Raw genomic sequence first — 14058 nt, forward strand, 5'->3', positions numbered from 1 at the left:
GGATGTAGTTCCATTGATCAAGGCTTCCCCCTGGGCCTGTGGATGTAGTTCCATTGATCAAGGCTTCCCTCCTGGGCCTGTGGATGTAGTTCCATTGATCAAGGCTTTCCCCTGGGCCTGTGGATGTAGTTCCATTGATCAAGGCTTCCCCCTGGGCCTGTGGATGTAGTTCCATTGATCAAGGCTTCCCCCTGGGCCTGTGGATGTAGTTCCATTGATCAAGGCTTTCCCCTGGGCCTGTGGATGTAGTTCCATTGATCAAGGCTTCCCTCCTGGGCCTGTGGATGTAGTTCCATTGATCAAGGCTTCCCTCCTGGGCCTGTGGATGTAGTTCCATTGATCAAGGCTTCCCTCCTGGGCCTGTGGATGTAGTTCCATTGATCAAGGCTTCCCTCCTGGGCCTGTGGATGTAGTTCCATTGATCAAGGCTTCCCCCTGGGCCTGTGGATGTAGTTCCATTGATCAAGGCTTTCCCCTGGGCCTGTGGATGTAGTTCCATTGATCAAGGCTTTCCCCTGGGCCTGTGGATGTAGTTCCATTGATCAAGGCTTTCTCCTGGGCCTGTGGATGTAGTTCCATTGATCAAGGCTTTCCCCTGGGCCTGTGGATGTAGTTCCATTGATCAAGGCTTTCCCCTGGGCCTGTGGATGTAGTTCCATTGATCAAGGCTTTCCCCTGGGCCTGTGGATGTAGTTCCATTGATCAAGGCTTCCCTCCTGGGCCTGTGGATGTAGTTCCATTGATCAAGGCTTCCCTCCTGGGCCTGTGGATGTAGTTCCATTGATCAAGGCTTTCCCCTGGGCCTGTGGATGTAGTTCCATTTATCAAGGTTTCCCTCCTGGGCCTGTGGATGTAGTTCCATTGATCAAGGCTTCCCCCTGGGCCTGTGGATGTAGTTCCATTGATCAAGGCTCTCCCATCAGGGCCTGTGGATGTAGTTCCATTGATCAAGGCTTCCCTCCTGGGCCTGTGGATGTAGTTCCATTGATCAAGGCTTCCCTCCTGGGCCTGTGGATGTAGTTCCATTGATCAAGGCTTTCCCCTGGGCCTGTGGATGTAGTTCCATTGATCAAGGCTTTCCCCTGGGCCTGTGGATGTAGTTCTATTGATCAAGGCTTCCCTCCTGGGCCTGTGGATGTAGTTCCTTTGATCAAGGCTTTCCCCTGGGCCTGTGGATGTAGTTCCTTTGATCAAGGCTTTCCCCTGGGCCTGTGGATGTAGTTCCTTTGATCAAGGCTTCCCTCCTGGGCCTGTGGATGTAGTTCCATTGATCAAGGCTTCCCCCTGGGCCTGTGGATGTAGTTCCATTGATCAAGGCTTTCCCCTGGGCCTGTGGATGTAGTTCCATTTATCAAGGCTTCCTTCCTGGACCTGTGGATGTAGTTCCATTGATCAAGGCTTTCCCCTGGGCCTGTGGATGTAGTTCCATTTATCAAGGCTTCCCACCAGGGCCTGTGGATGTAGTTCCATTGATCAAGGCTTTCCCCTGGGCCTGTGGATGTAGTTCCATTTATCAAGGCTTCCTTCCTGGACCTGTGGATGTAGTTCCATTGATCAAGGCTTTCCCCTGGGCCTGTGGATGTAGTTCCATTGATCAAGGCTTCCCCCTGGGCCTGTGGATGTAGTTCCATTGATCAAGGCTTCCCCCTGGGCCTGTGGATGTAGTTCCATTGATCAAGGCTCTCCCATCAGGGCCTGTGGATGTAGTTCCATTGATCAAGGCTTCCCTCCTGGGACTGTGGATGTAGTTCCATTGATCAAGGCTTTTCCCTGGGCCTGTGGATGTAGTTCCATTGATCAAGGCTCTCCCATCAGGGCCTGTGGATGTAGTTCCATTGATCAAGGCTCTCCCATCAGGGCCTGTGGATGTAGTTCCATTGATCAAGGCTCTCCCATCAGGGCCTGTGGATGTAGTTCCATTGATCAAGGCTTCCCTCCTGGGCCTGTGGATGTAGTTCCATTGATCAAGGCTTCCCCCTGGGCCTGTGGATGTAGTTCCATTGATCAAGGCTTTCCCCTGGGCCGGTGGATGTAGTTCCATTGATCAAGGCTCTCCCCTGGGCCTGTGGATGTAGTTCCATTGATCAAGGCTTTCCCCTGGGCCTGTGGATGTAGTTCCATTGATCAAGGCTTCCCCCTGGGCCTGTGGATGTTGTTCCATTGATCAAGGCTTTCCCCTGGGCCTGTGGATGTAGTTCCATTGATCAAGGCTTCCCTCCTGGGCCTGTGGATGTAGTTCCATTGATCAAGGCTTTCCCCTGGGCCTGTGGATGTTGTTCCATTGATCAAGGCTTTCCCCTGGGCCTGTGGATGTAGTTCCATTGATCAAGGCTTCCCTCCTGGGCCTGTGGATGTAGTTCCATTGATCAAGGCTTTCCCCTGGGCCTGTGGATGTAGTTCCATTGATCAAGGCTTCCCTCCTGGGCCTGTGGATGTAGTTCCATTGATCAAGGCTTCCCCCTGGGCCTGTGGATGTAGTTCCATTGATCAAGGCTTTCCCCTGGGCCTGTGGATGTAGTTCCATTGATCAAGGCTTCCCCCTGGGCCTGTGGATGTTGTTCCATTGATCAAGGCTTTCCCCTGGGCCTGTGGATGTAGTTCCATTGATCAAGGCTTCCCTCCTGGGCCTGTGGATGTAGTTCCATTGATCAAGGCTTTCCCCTGGGCCTGTGGATGTAGTTCCATTGATCAAGGCTTTCCCCTGGGCCTGTGGATGTAGTTCCATTGATCAAGGCTTCCCTCCTGGGCCTGTGGATGTAGTTCCATTGATCAAGGCTTCCCCCTGGGCCTGTGGATGTAGTTCCATTGATCAAGGCTTCCCTCCTGGGCCTGTGGATGTAGTTCCATTGATCAAGGCTTCCCTCCTGGGCCTGTGGATGTAGTTCCATTGATCAAGGCTTTCCCCTGGGCCTGTGGATGTAGTTCCATTGATCAAGGCTTCCCTCCTGGGCCTGTGGATGTAGTTCCATTGATCAAGGCTTCCCCTGGGCCTGTGGATGTAGTTCTATTGATCAAGGCTTTTCCCTGGGCCTGTGGATGTAGTTCCATTGATCAAGGCTTCCCTCCTGGGCCTGTGGATGTAGTTCCATTGATCAAGGCTTTCCCCTGGGCCTGTGGATGTAGTTCCATTGATCAAGGCTTCCCCTGGGCCTGTGGATGTAGTTCTATTGATCAAGGCTTCCCCCTGGGCCTGTGGATGTAGTTCTATTGATCAAGGCTTCCCCCTAAAGGTCAATGTTCCAGAATTGTTCTGTGACTGATCAAAGTTATGATTTTGTTTCTTCACATTTTCAAACCCCCTCCTCCACTTCTTACCTAATCATCCTCCTCTCCTCTCCTCTCCTCTCCTCTCCTCTCCTCTCCTCTCCTCTCCTCTCCTCTCCTCTCCTCTCCTCTCCCCAGGCGCTGGGCGGGGGTTACCTCCACTTCGGTCACATGGAGATGATGCGTCTGACCATCAACAGGAGGATGGATCCTCGAACCACCTTCGCCCGCTGGCGCATTAACGCCCCCTACAAGCCCATCACCAGGAAGGGCCTGGGCCAGAGGATGGGAGGGGGGAAGGGGGCGATAGACCACTACGTCACGCCGGTGAAGTACGGACGGATGATTGTGGAGGTGGGGGGTCGGCTGGAACTGGGGGAGGTGGAGCCTATCCTCAAGGAGGTGGCCAAGAAACTGCCCTTCCCTGCCAAGGTCAGTTCCCCGCTGGGGATAAATACAGGTTGAATAAACCTGATCCTGTCCTTATGTAACCTCTGACCTCTGACCTCTCTCTCCACCAGGTAGTGTCCAGAGAGAGCCTTGGTAGCAGGAACACTATACCTGATCCTGTCCTTATGTAACCTCTGACCTCTGACCTCTCTCCACCAGGTAGTGTCCAGAGAGAGCCTTGGTAGCAGGAACACTATACCTGATCCTGTCCTTATGTAAGCTCTGACCTCTGACCTCTCTCCACCAGGTAGTGTCCAGAGAGAGCCTTGGTAGCAGGAACACTATACCTGATCCTGTCCTTATGTAACCTCTGACCTCTCTCCACCAGGTAGTGTCCAGAGAGAGCCTTGGTAGCAGGAACACTATACCTGATCCTGTCCTTATGTAACCTCTGACCTCTGACCTCTCTCCACCAGGTAGTGTCCAGAGAGAGCCTTGGTAACAGGAACACTATACCTGATCCTGTCCTTATGTAACCTCTGACCTCTGACCTCTCTCTCCACCAGGTAGTGTCCAGAGAGAGCCTTGGTAGCAGGAACACTATACCTGATCCTGTCCTTATGTAACCTCTGACCTCTGACCTCTCTCCACCAGGTAGTGTCCAGAGAGAGCCTTGGTAGCAGGAACACTATACCTGATCCTGTCCTTATGTAACCTCTGACCTCTCTCCACCAGGTAGTGTCCAGAGAGAGCCTTGGTAGCAGGAACACTATACCTGATCCTGTCCTTATGTAACCTCTGACCTCTGACCTCTCTCTCCACCAGGTAGTGTCCAGAGAGAGCCTTGGTAGCAGGAACACTATACCTGATCCTGTCCTTATGTAACCTCTGACCTCTGACCTCTCTCCACCAGGTAGTGTCCAGAGAGAGCCTTGGTAGCAGGAACACTATACCTGATCCTGTCCTTATGTAACCTCTGACCTCTGACCTCTCTCTCCACCAGGTAGTGTCCAGAGAGAGCCTTGGTAGCAGGAACACTATACCTGATCCTGTCCTTATGTAACCTCTGACCTCTCTCCACCAGGTAGTGTCCAGAGAGAGCCTTGGTAGCAGGAACACTATACCTACATTTACATTTACATTTTACTCATTTAGCAGACGCTCTTATCCAGAGCGACTTACATGAGCAATTAGGGTTAAGTACCTTGCTCAAGGGTACATCGACAGATTTTTCACCTAGTCGGCCAGGGGATTAGAACCAGCGACCTTTCGGTTACTGGCACAACGCTCTTAACCACTAAGCTACCTGCCGCCCTACCTGATCCTGTCCTTATGTAACCTCTGACCTCTCTCCACCAGGTAGTGTCCAGAGAGAGCCTTGGTAGCGGGAACACTATACCTGATCCTGTCCTTATGTAACCTCTGACCTCTCTCCACCAGGTAGTGTCCAGAGAGAGCCTTGGTAACAGGAACACTATACCTGATCCTGTCCTTATGTAACCTCTGACCTCTGACCTCTCTCTCCACCAGGTAGTGTCCAGAGAGAGCCTTGGTAGCGGGAACACTATACCTGATCCTGTCCTTATGTAACCTCTGACCTCTCTCTCCACCAGGTAGTGTCCAGAGAGAGCCTTGGTAGCAGGAACACTATACCTGATCCTGTCCTTATGTAACCTCTGACCTCTCTCTCCACCAGGTAGTGTCCAGAGAGAGCCTTGGTAGCAGGAACACTATACCTGATCCTGTCCTTATGTAACCTCTGACCTCTGACCTCTCTCTCCACCAGGTAGTGTCCAGAGAGAGCCTTGGTAGCAGGAACACTATACCTGATCCTGTCCTTATGTAACCTCTGACCTCTGACCTCTCTCCACCAGGTAGTGTCCAGAGAGAGCCTTGGTAGCAGGAACACTATACCTGATCCTGTCCTTATGTAACCTCTGACCTCTCTCTCCACCAGGTAGTGTCCAGAAAGAGCCTTGGTAGCAGGAACACTATACCTGATCCTGTCCTTATGTAAGCTCTGACCTCTGACCTCTCTCCACCAGGTAGTGTCCAGAGAGAGCCTTGGTAGCAGGAACACTATACCTGATCCTGTCCTTATGTAACCTCTGACCTCTCTCCACCAGGTAGTGTCCAGAGAGAGCCTTGGTAGCAGGAACACTATACCTGATCCTGTCCTTATGTAACCTCTGACCTCTGACCTCTCTCCACCAGGTAGTGTCCAGAGAGAGCCTTGGTAACAGGAACACTATACCTGATCCTGTCCTTATGTAACCTCTGACCTCTGACCTCTCTCTCCACCAGGTAGTGTCCAGAGAGAGCCTTGGTAGCAGGAACACTATACCTGATCCTGTCCTTATGTAACCTCTGACCTCTGACCTCTCTCCACCAGGTAGTGTCCAGAGAGAGCCTTGGTAGCAGGAACACTATACCTGATCCTGTCCTTATGTAACCTCTGACCTCTCTCCACCAGGTAGTGTCCAGAGAGAGCCTTGGTAGCAGGAACACTATACCTGATCCTGTCCTTATGTAACCTCTGACCTCTGACCCCTCTCTCCACCAGGTAGTGTCCAGAGAGAGCCTTGGTAGCAGGAACACTATACCTGATCCTGTCCTTATGTAACCTCTGACCTCTGACCTCTCTCTCCACCAGGTAGTGTCCAGAGAGAGCCTTGGTAGCAGGAACACTATACCTGATCCTGTCCTTATGTAACCTCTGACCTCTGACCTCTCTCCACCAGGTAGTGTCCAGAGAGAGCCTTGGTAGCAGGAACACTATACCTGATCCTGTCCTTATGTAACCTCTGACCTTTGACCTCTCTCTCCACCAGGTAGTGTCCAGAGAGAGCCTTGGTAGCAGGAACACTATACCTGATCCTGTCCTTATGTAACCTCTGACCTCTCTCCACCAGGTAGTGTCCAGAGAGAGCCTTGGTAGCAGGAACACTATACCTGATCCTGTCCTTATGTAACCTCTGACCTCTGACCTCTCTCCACCAGGTAGTGTCCAGAGAGAGCCTTGGTAGCAGGAACACTATACCTGATCCTGTCCTTATGTAACCTCTGACCTCTGACCTCTCTCTCCACCAGGTAGTGTCCAGAGAGAGCCTTGGTAGCAGGAACACTATACCTGATCCTGTCCTTATGTAACCTCTGACCTCTGACCTCTCTCTCCACCAGGTAGTGTCCAGAGAGAGCCTTGGTAGCAGGAACACTATACCTGATCCTGTCCTTATGTAACCTCTGACCTCTGACCTCTCTCCACCAGGTAGTGTCCAGAGAGAGCCTTGGTAGCAGGAACACTATACCTGATCCTGTCCTTATGTAACCTCTGACCTCTGACCTCTCTCTCCACCAGGTAGTGTCCAGAGAGAGCCTTGGTAGCAGGAACACTATACCTGATCCTGTCCTTATGTAACCTCTGACCTCTGACCTCTCTCTCCACCAGGTAGTGTCCAGAGAGAGCCTTGGTAGCAGGAACACTATACCTGATCCTGTCCTTATGTAACCTCTGACCTCTCTCCACCAGGTAGTGTCCAGAGAGAGCCTTGGTAGCAGGAACACTATACCTACATTTACATTTACATTTTACTCATTTAGCAGACGCTCTTATCCAGAGCGACTTACATGAGCAATTAGGGTTAAGTACCTTGCTCAAGGGTACATCGACAGATTTTTCACCTAGTCGGCCAGGGGATTAGAACCAGCGACCTTTCGGTTACTGGCACAACGCTCTTAACCACTAAGCTACCTGCCGCCCTACCTGATCCTGTCCTTATGTAACCTCTGACCTCTCTCCACCAGGTAGTGTCCAGAGAGAGCCTTGGTAGCGGGAACACTATACCTGATCCTGTCCTTATGTAACCTCTGACCTCTCTCCACCAGGTAGTGTCCAGAGAGAGCCTTGGTAACAGGAACACTATACCTGATCCTGTCCTTATGTAACCTCTGACCTCTGACCTCTCTCTCCACCAGGTAGTGTCCAGAGAGAGCCTTGGTAGCGGGAACACTATACCTGATCCTGTCCTTATGTAACCTCTGACCTCTCTCTCCACCAGGTAGTGTCCAGAGAGAGCCTTGGTAGCAGGAACACTATACCTGATCCTGTCCTTATGTAACCTCTGACCTCTCTCTCCACCAGGTAGTGTCCAGAGAGAGCCTTGGTAGCAGGAACACTATACCTGATCCTGTCCTTATGTAACCTCTGACCTCTCTCCACCAGGTAGTGTCCAGAGAGAGCCTTGGTAGCAGGAACACTATACCTGATCCTGTCCTTATGTAACCTCTGACCTCTCTCCACCAGGTAGTGTCCAGAGAGAGCCTTGGTAGCAGGAACACTATACCTGATCCTGTCCTTATGTAACCTCTGACCTCTCTCTCCACCAGATAGTGTCCAGAGAGAGCCTTGGTAGCAGGAACACTATACCTGATCCTGTCCTTATGTAACCTCTGACCTCTCTCCACCAGGTAGTGTCCAGAGAGAGCCTTGGTAGCAGGAACACTATACCTGATCCTGTCCTTATGTAACCTCTGACCTCTGACCTCTCTCTCCACCAGGTAGTGTCCAGAGAGAGCCTTGGTAGCAGGAACACTATACCTGATCCTGTCCTTATGTAACCTCTGACCTCTGACCTCTCTCTCCACCAGGTAGTGTCCAGAGAGAGCCTTGGTAGCAGGAACACTATACCTGATCCTGTCCTTATGTAACCTCTGACCTCTGACCTCTCTCTCCACCAGGTAGTGTCCAGAGAGAGCCTTGGTAGCAGGAACACTATACCTGATCCTGTCCTTATGTAACCTCTGACCTCTGACCTCTCTCCACCAGGTAGTGTCCAGAGAGAGCCTTGGTAGCAGGAACACTATACCTGATCCTGTCCTTATGTAACCTCTGACCTCTCTCCACCAGGTAGTGTCCAGAGAGAGCCTTGGTAGCAGGAACACTATACCTGATCCTGTCCTTATGTAACCTCTGACCTCTGACCTCTCTCCACCAGGTAGTGTCCAGAGAGAGCCTTGGTAGCAGGAACACTATACCTGATCCTGTCCTTATGTAACCTCTGACCTCTCTCCACCAGGTAGTGTCCAGAGAGAGCCTTGGTAGCAGGAACACTATACCTGATCCTGTCCTTATGTAACCTCTGACCTCTCTCCACCAGGTAGTGTCCAGAGAGAGCCTTGGTAACAGGAACACTATACCTGATCCTGTCCTTATGTAACCTCTGACCTCTGACCTCTCTCTCCACCAGGTAGTGTCCAGAGAGAGCCTTGGTAGCGGGAACACTATACCTGATCCTGTCCTTATGTAACCTCTGACCTCTCTCTCCACCAGGTAGTGTCCAGAGAGAGCCTTGGTAGCAGGAACACTATACCTGATCCTGTCCTTATGTAACCTCTGACCTCTCTCTCCACCAGGTAGTGTCCAGAGAGAGCCTTGGTAGCAGGAACACTATACCTGATCCTGTCCTTATGTAACCTCTGACCTCTCTCCACCAGGTAGTGTCCAGAGAGAGCCTTGGTAGCAGGAACACTATACCTGATCCTGTCCTTATGTAACCTCTGACCTCTCTCCACCAGGTAGTGTCCAGAGAGAGCCTTGGTAGCAGGAACACTATACCTGATCCTGTCCTTATGTAACCTCTGACCTCTCTCTCCACCAGATAGTGTCCAGAGAGAGCCTTGGTAGCAGGAACACTATACCTGATCCTGTCCTTATGTAACCTCTGACCTCTCTCCACCAGGTAGTGTCCAGAGAGAGCCTTGGTAGCAGGAACACTATACCTGATCCTGTCCTTATGTAACCTCTGACCTCTGACCTCTCTCTCCACCAGGTAGTGTCCAGAGAGAGCCTTGGTAGCAGGAACACTATACCTGATCCTGTCCTTATGTAACCTCTGACCTCTGACCTCTCTCTCCACCAGGTAGTGTCCAGAGAGAGCCTTGGTAGCAGGAACACTATACCTGATCCTGTCCTTATGTAACCTCTGACCTCTGACCTCTCTCTCCACCAGGTAGTGTCCAGAGAGAGCCTTGGTAGCAGGAACACTATACCTGATCCTGTCCTTATGTAACCTCTGACCTCTGACCTCTCTCCACCAGGTAGTGTCCAGAGAGAGCCTTGGTAGCAGGAACACTATACCTGATCCTGTCCTTATGTAACCTCTGACCTCTCTCCACCAGGTAGTGTCCAGAGAGAGCCTTGGTAGCAGGAACACTATACCTGATCCTGTCCTTATGTAACCTCTGACCTCTGACCTCTCTCCACCAGGTAGTGTCCAGAGAGAGCCTTGGTAGCAGGAACACTATACCTGATCCTGTCCTTATGTAACCTCTGACCTCTCTCCACCAGGTAGTGTCCAGAGAGAGCCTTGGTAGCAGGAACACTATACCTGATCCTGTCCTTATGTAACCTCTGACCTCTCTCCACCAGGTAGTGTCCAGAGAGAGCCTGGCAGCCATGCAGCGAGAACAGCAGGACATGGAACTTAACAACCAGAACCCCTGGACCTTCCAGAGGATCGCCAGGGGCAACATGCTGGGGGTCAGGAGGGTCCTCAGCCCCTTCGACCTCCACAATCACGGGAAGTACAGCGGAAAGTTCCACAACCCAGGGAGGGTGTGAGGGGGGGGGGGGGGGGGGTCGTGGTGGTGGTGCCCTCAAAGACATTTTAACAGCTGCCTCCGACTGCTCTCTGGAACATGGCTTGCATCCATAATGACAGCCTATACGGGGCAGGACTTTCGACCAGAGCCCAGGTGTGATGTACAACGCAGCCCATGTGACCAAAATGGCTGCCAGTCACGTGGAGAATTCTCTCCTTCTGTGTGACTCCCTTTATTGGAATGTAGCCTGTTACTGTATGTCCCAGATCAGTGATTGGTGTCCAATCAGGAAAAAATAAAGATACTTGTCTGAAATGTTCTGTGTAAACGACTGTTTTGCGATCTGAAGTATGACAGTTGGTGCCAATGGATTTTTAATGTTGGATTGATTGATTGATTGATTGATAGATTTTGATGACCATTAACCTTGTTTGAAGACCATTTTGTGCCGATCTCTCCAACCAATACGTTTGACTCAAAGTGATCCACCGGGTCATGTGATGTTGTTAGACTCCCAATATGTCACTCGAGTCCAGTTTATTTGTCGTATGTACAGGATACACGTGATATACAGTACAATGAAATGATGACTACAGGTTCACTCATTTAGTTGAGGTGGCAATAGACAATACGTTTCCACAACTGTCTCTATAATATCATGGAATGAAACCACAAAGTCCAAGTAAGGAAGCAGTGTATACAGTTTATATTAATTACGTTTCACCATGAACATATCATATTATATGAAGCGTCATAGTTAATCGACAAGTATATTATGTAACCATCTAACCAGTACAGTATATTATATAGCTCCACCCCATCTAACCAGTATATTATATAGCTCCACCCCATCTAACCAGTATATTATATAGCTACACCCCATCTAACCAGTATATTATATAGCTACACCCCATCTAACCAGTACAGTATATTATATAGCTACACCCCATCTAACCAGTATATTATATAGCTACACCCCATCTAACCAGTATATTATATAGCTACACCCCATCTAACCAGTATATTATATAGCTACACCCCATCTAACCAGTATATTATATAGCTACACCCCATCTAACCAGTATATTATATAGCTACACCCCATCTAACCAGTATATTATATAGCTCCACCCCATCTAACCAGTATATTATATAGCTACACCCCATCTAACCAGTATATTATATAGCTACACCCCATCTAACCAGTATATTATATAGCTCCACCCCATCTAACCAGTATATTATATAGCTACACCCCATCTAACCAGTACAGTATATTATATAGCTACACCCCATCTAACCAGTATATTATATAGCTACACCCCATCTAACCAGTACAGTATATTATATAGCTACACCCCATCTAACCAGTATATTATATAGCTACACCCCATCTAACCAGTATATTATATAGCTACGCCCCATCTAACCAGTATATTATATAGCTCCACCCCATCTAACCAGTATATTATATAGCTCCACCCCATCTAACCAGTATATTATATAGCTACACCCCATCTAACCAGTACAGTATATTATATAGCTACACCCCATCTAACCAGTATATTATATAGCTCCACCCCATCTAACCAGTATATTATATAGCTACACCCCATCTAACCAGTACAGTATATTATATAGCTACACCCCATCTAACCAGTATATTATATAGCTACACCCCATCTAACCAGTATATTATATAGCTACACCCCATCTAACCAGTATATTATATAGCTACACCCCATCTAACCAGTATATTATATAGCTACACCCCATCTAACCAGTATATTATATAGCTACACCCCATCTAACCAGTATATTATATAGCTACACCCCATCTAACCAGTATATTATATAGCTACACCCCATCTAACCAGTATATTATATAGCTACACCCCATCTAACCAGTATATTATATAGCTACACCCCATCTAACCAGTATATTATATAGCTACACCCCATCTAACCAGTATATTATATAGCTCCACCCCATCTAACCAGTACAGTATATTATATAGCTCCACCCCATCTAACCCGTATATTATATAGCTACACCCCATCTAACCAGTATATTATATAGCTACACCCCATCTAACCAGTATATTATATAGCTACACCCCATCTAACCAGTATATTATATAGCTACGCCCCATCTAACCAGTATATTATATAGCTCCACCCCATCTAACCAGTATATTATATAGCTACACCCCATCTAACCAGTATATTATATAGCTACACCCCATCTAACCAGTACAGGTGGTCCTCTGTAGCTCAGCTGGTAGAGCACGGCGCTTGTAAAGCCAAGGTAGTGGGTTCGATCCCCGGGACCACCCATACACAAAAATGTATGCACGCATGACTGTAAGTCGCTTTGGATAAAAGCGTCTGCTAAATGGCATATTATTATTATTATTACAGTATATTATATAGCTCCACCCCATCTAACCAGTATATTATATAGCTACACCCCATCTAACCAGTATATTATATAGCTACGCCCCATCTAACCAGTACAGTATATTATATAGCTACACCCCATCTAACCAGTATATTATATAGCTACACCCCATCTAACCAGTATATTATATAGCTACACCTCATCTAACCAGTATATTATATAGCTACACCCCATCTAACCAGTATATTATATAGCTCCACCCCATCTAACCAGTATATTATATAGCTACACCCCATCTAACCAGTATATTATATAGCTACACTCCATCTAACCAGTATATTATATAGCTACACCCCATCTAACCAGTATATTATATAGCTACACCCCATCTAACCAGTACAGTATATTATATAGCTACACCCCATCTAACCAGTACAGTATATTATATAGCTACACCCCATCTAACCAGTACAGTATATTATATAGCTACACCCCATCTAACCAGTACAGTATATTATATAGCTACACCCCATCTAACCAGTATATTATATAGCTACACCCCATCTAACCAGTATATTATATAGCTACACCCCATCTAACCAGTATATTATATAGCTACACCCCATCTAACCAGTATATTATATAGCTACACCCCATCTAACCAGTATATTATATAGCTACACCCCATCTAACCAGTATATTATATAGCTACACCCCATCTAACCAGTATATTATATAGCTACACCCCATCTAACCAGTATATTATATAGCTACGCCCCATCTAACCAGTATATTATATAGCTACACCCCATCTAACCAGTACAGTATATTATATAGCTACACCCCATCTAACCAGTATATTATATAGCTACACCCCATCTAACCAGTATATTATATAGCTACACCCCATCTAACCAGTACAGTATATTATATAGCTACACCCCATCTAACCAGTATATTATATAGCTACACCCCATCTAACCAGTATATTATATAGCTCCACCCCATCTAACCAGTATATTATATAGCTCCACCCCATCTAACCAGTATATTATATAGCTCCACCCCATCTAACCAGTATATTATATAGCTACACCCCATCTAACCAGTATATTATATAGCTACACCCCATCTAACCAGTATATTATATAGCTACACCCCATCTAACCAGTATATTATATAGCTACACCCCATCTAACCAGTATATTATATAGCTACACCCCATCTAACCAGTATAGTATATAGCTACACCCCATCTAACCAGTATATTATATAGCTAAACCCCATCTAACCAGTATATTATATAGCTACACCCCATCTATCCAGTATATTATATAGCTCCACCCCATCTAACCAGTATATTATATAGCTACACCCCATCTAACCAGTATATTATATAGCTA

General features: G+C 48.0%; 1 protein-coding gene across 1 annotated transcript in view; it reads left to right on the forward strand.

Moving 5' to 3' along the window:
• The window catches only part of LOC311125762 (large ribosomal subunit protein uL16m-like), a 15646-nt gene extending 5077 nt beyond the window's left edge, over nucleotides 1-10569 (forward strand). Inside the window, exons 4-5 of the mRNA XM_084199790.1 lie at nucleotides 3403-3696; nucleotides 10082-10569. Of these exons, the coding sequence (XP_084055916.1) occupies nucleotides 3403-3696; nucleotides 10082-10273 (486 nt within the window). The 3' untranslated portion in view covers nucleotides 10274-10569. The remainder of the gene's footprint in view (nucleotides 1-3402; nucleotides 3697-10081) is intronic.
• The last annotated feature ends 3489 nt before the right edge of the window (nucleotides 10570-14058 follow it).

This window comes from Coregonus lavaretus, assembly GCF_964263955.1.
Source record: "Coregonus lavaretus genome assembly, contig: HAP1_SCAFFOLD_610, whole genome shotgun sequence".
Taxonomy (NCBI): domain Eukaryota; kingdom Metazoa; phylum Chordata; class Actinopteri; order Salmoniformes; family Salmonidae; genus Coregonus; species Coregonus lavaretus.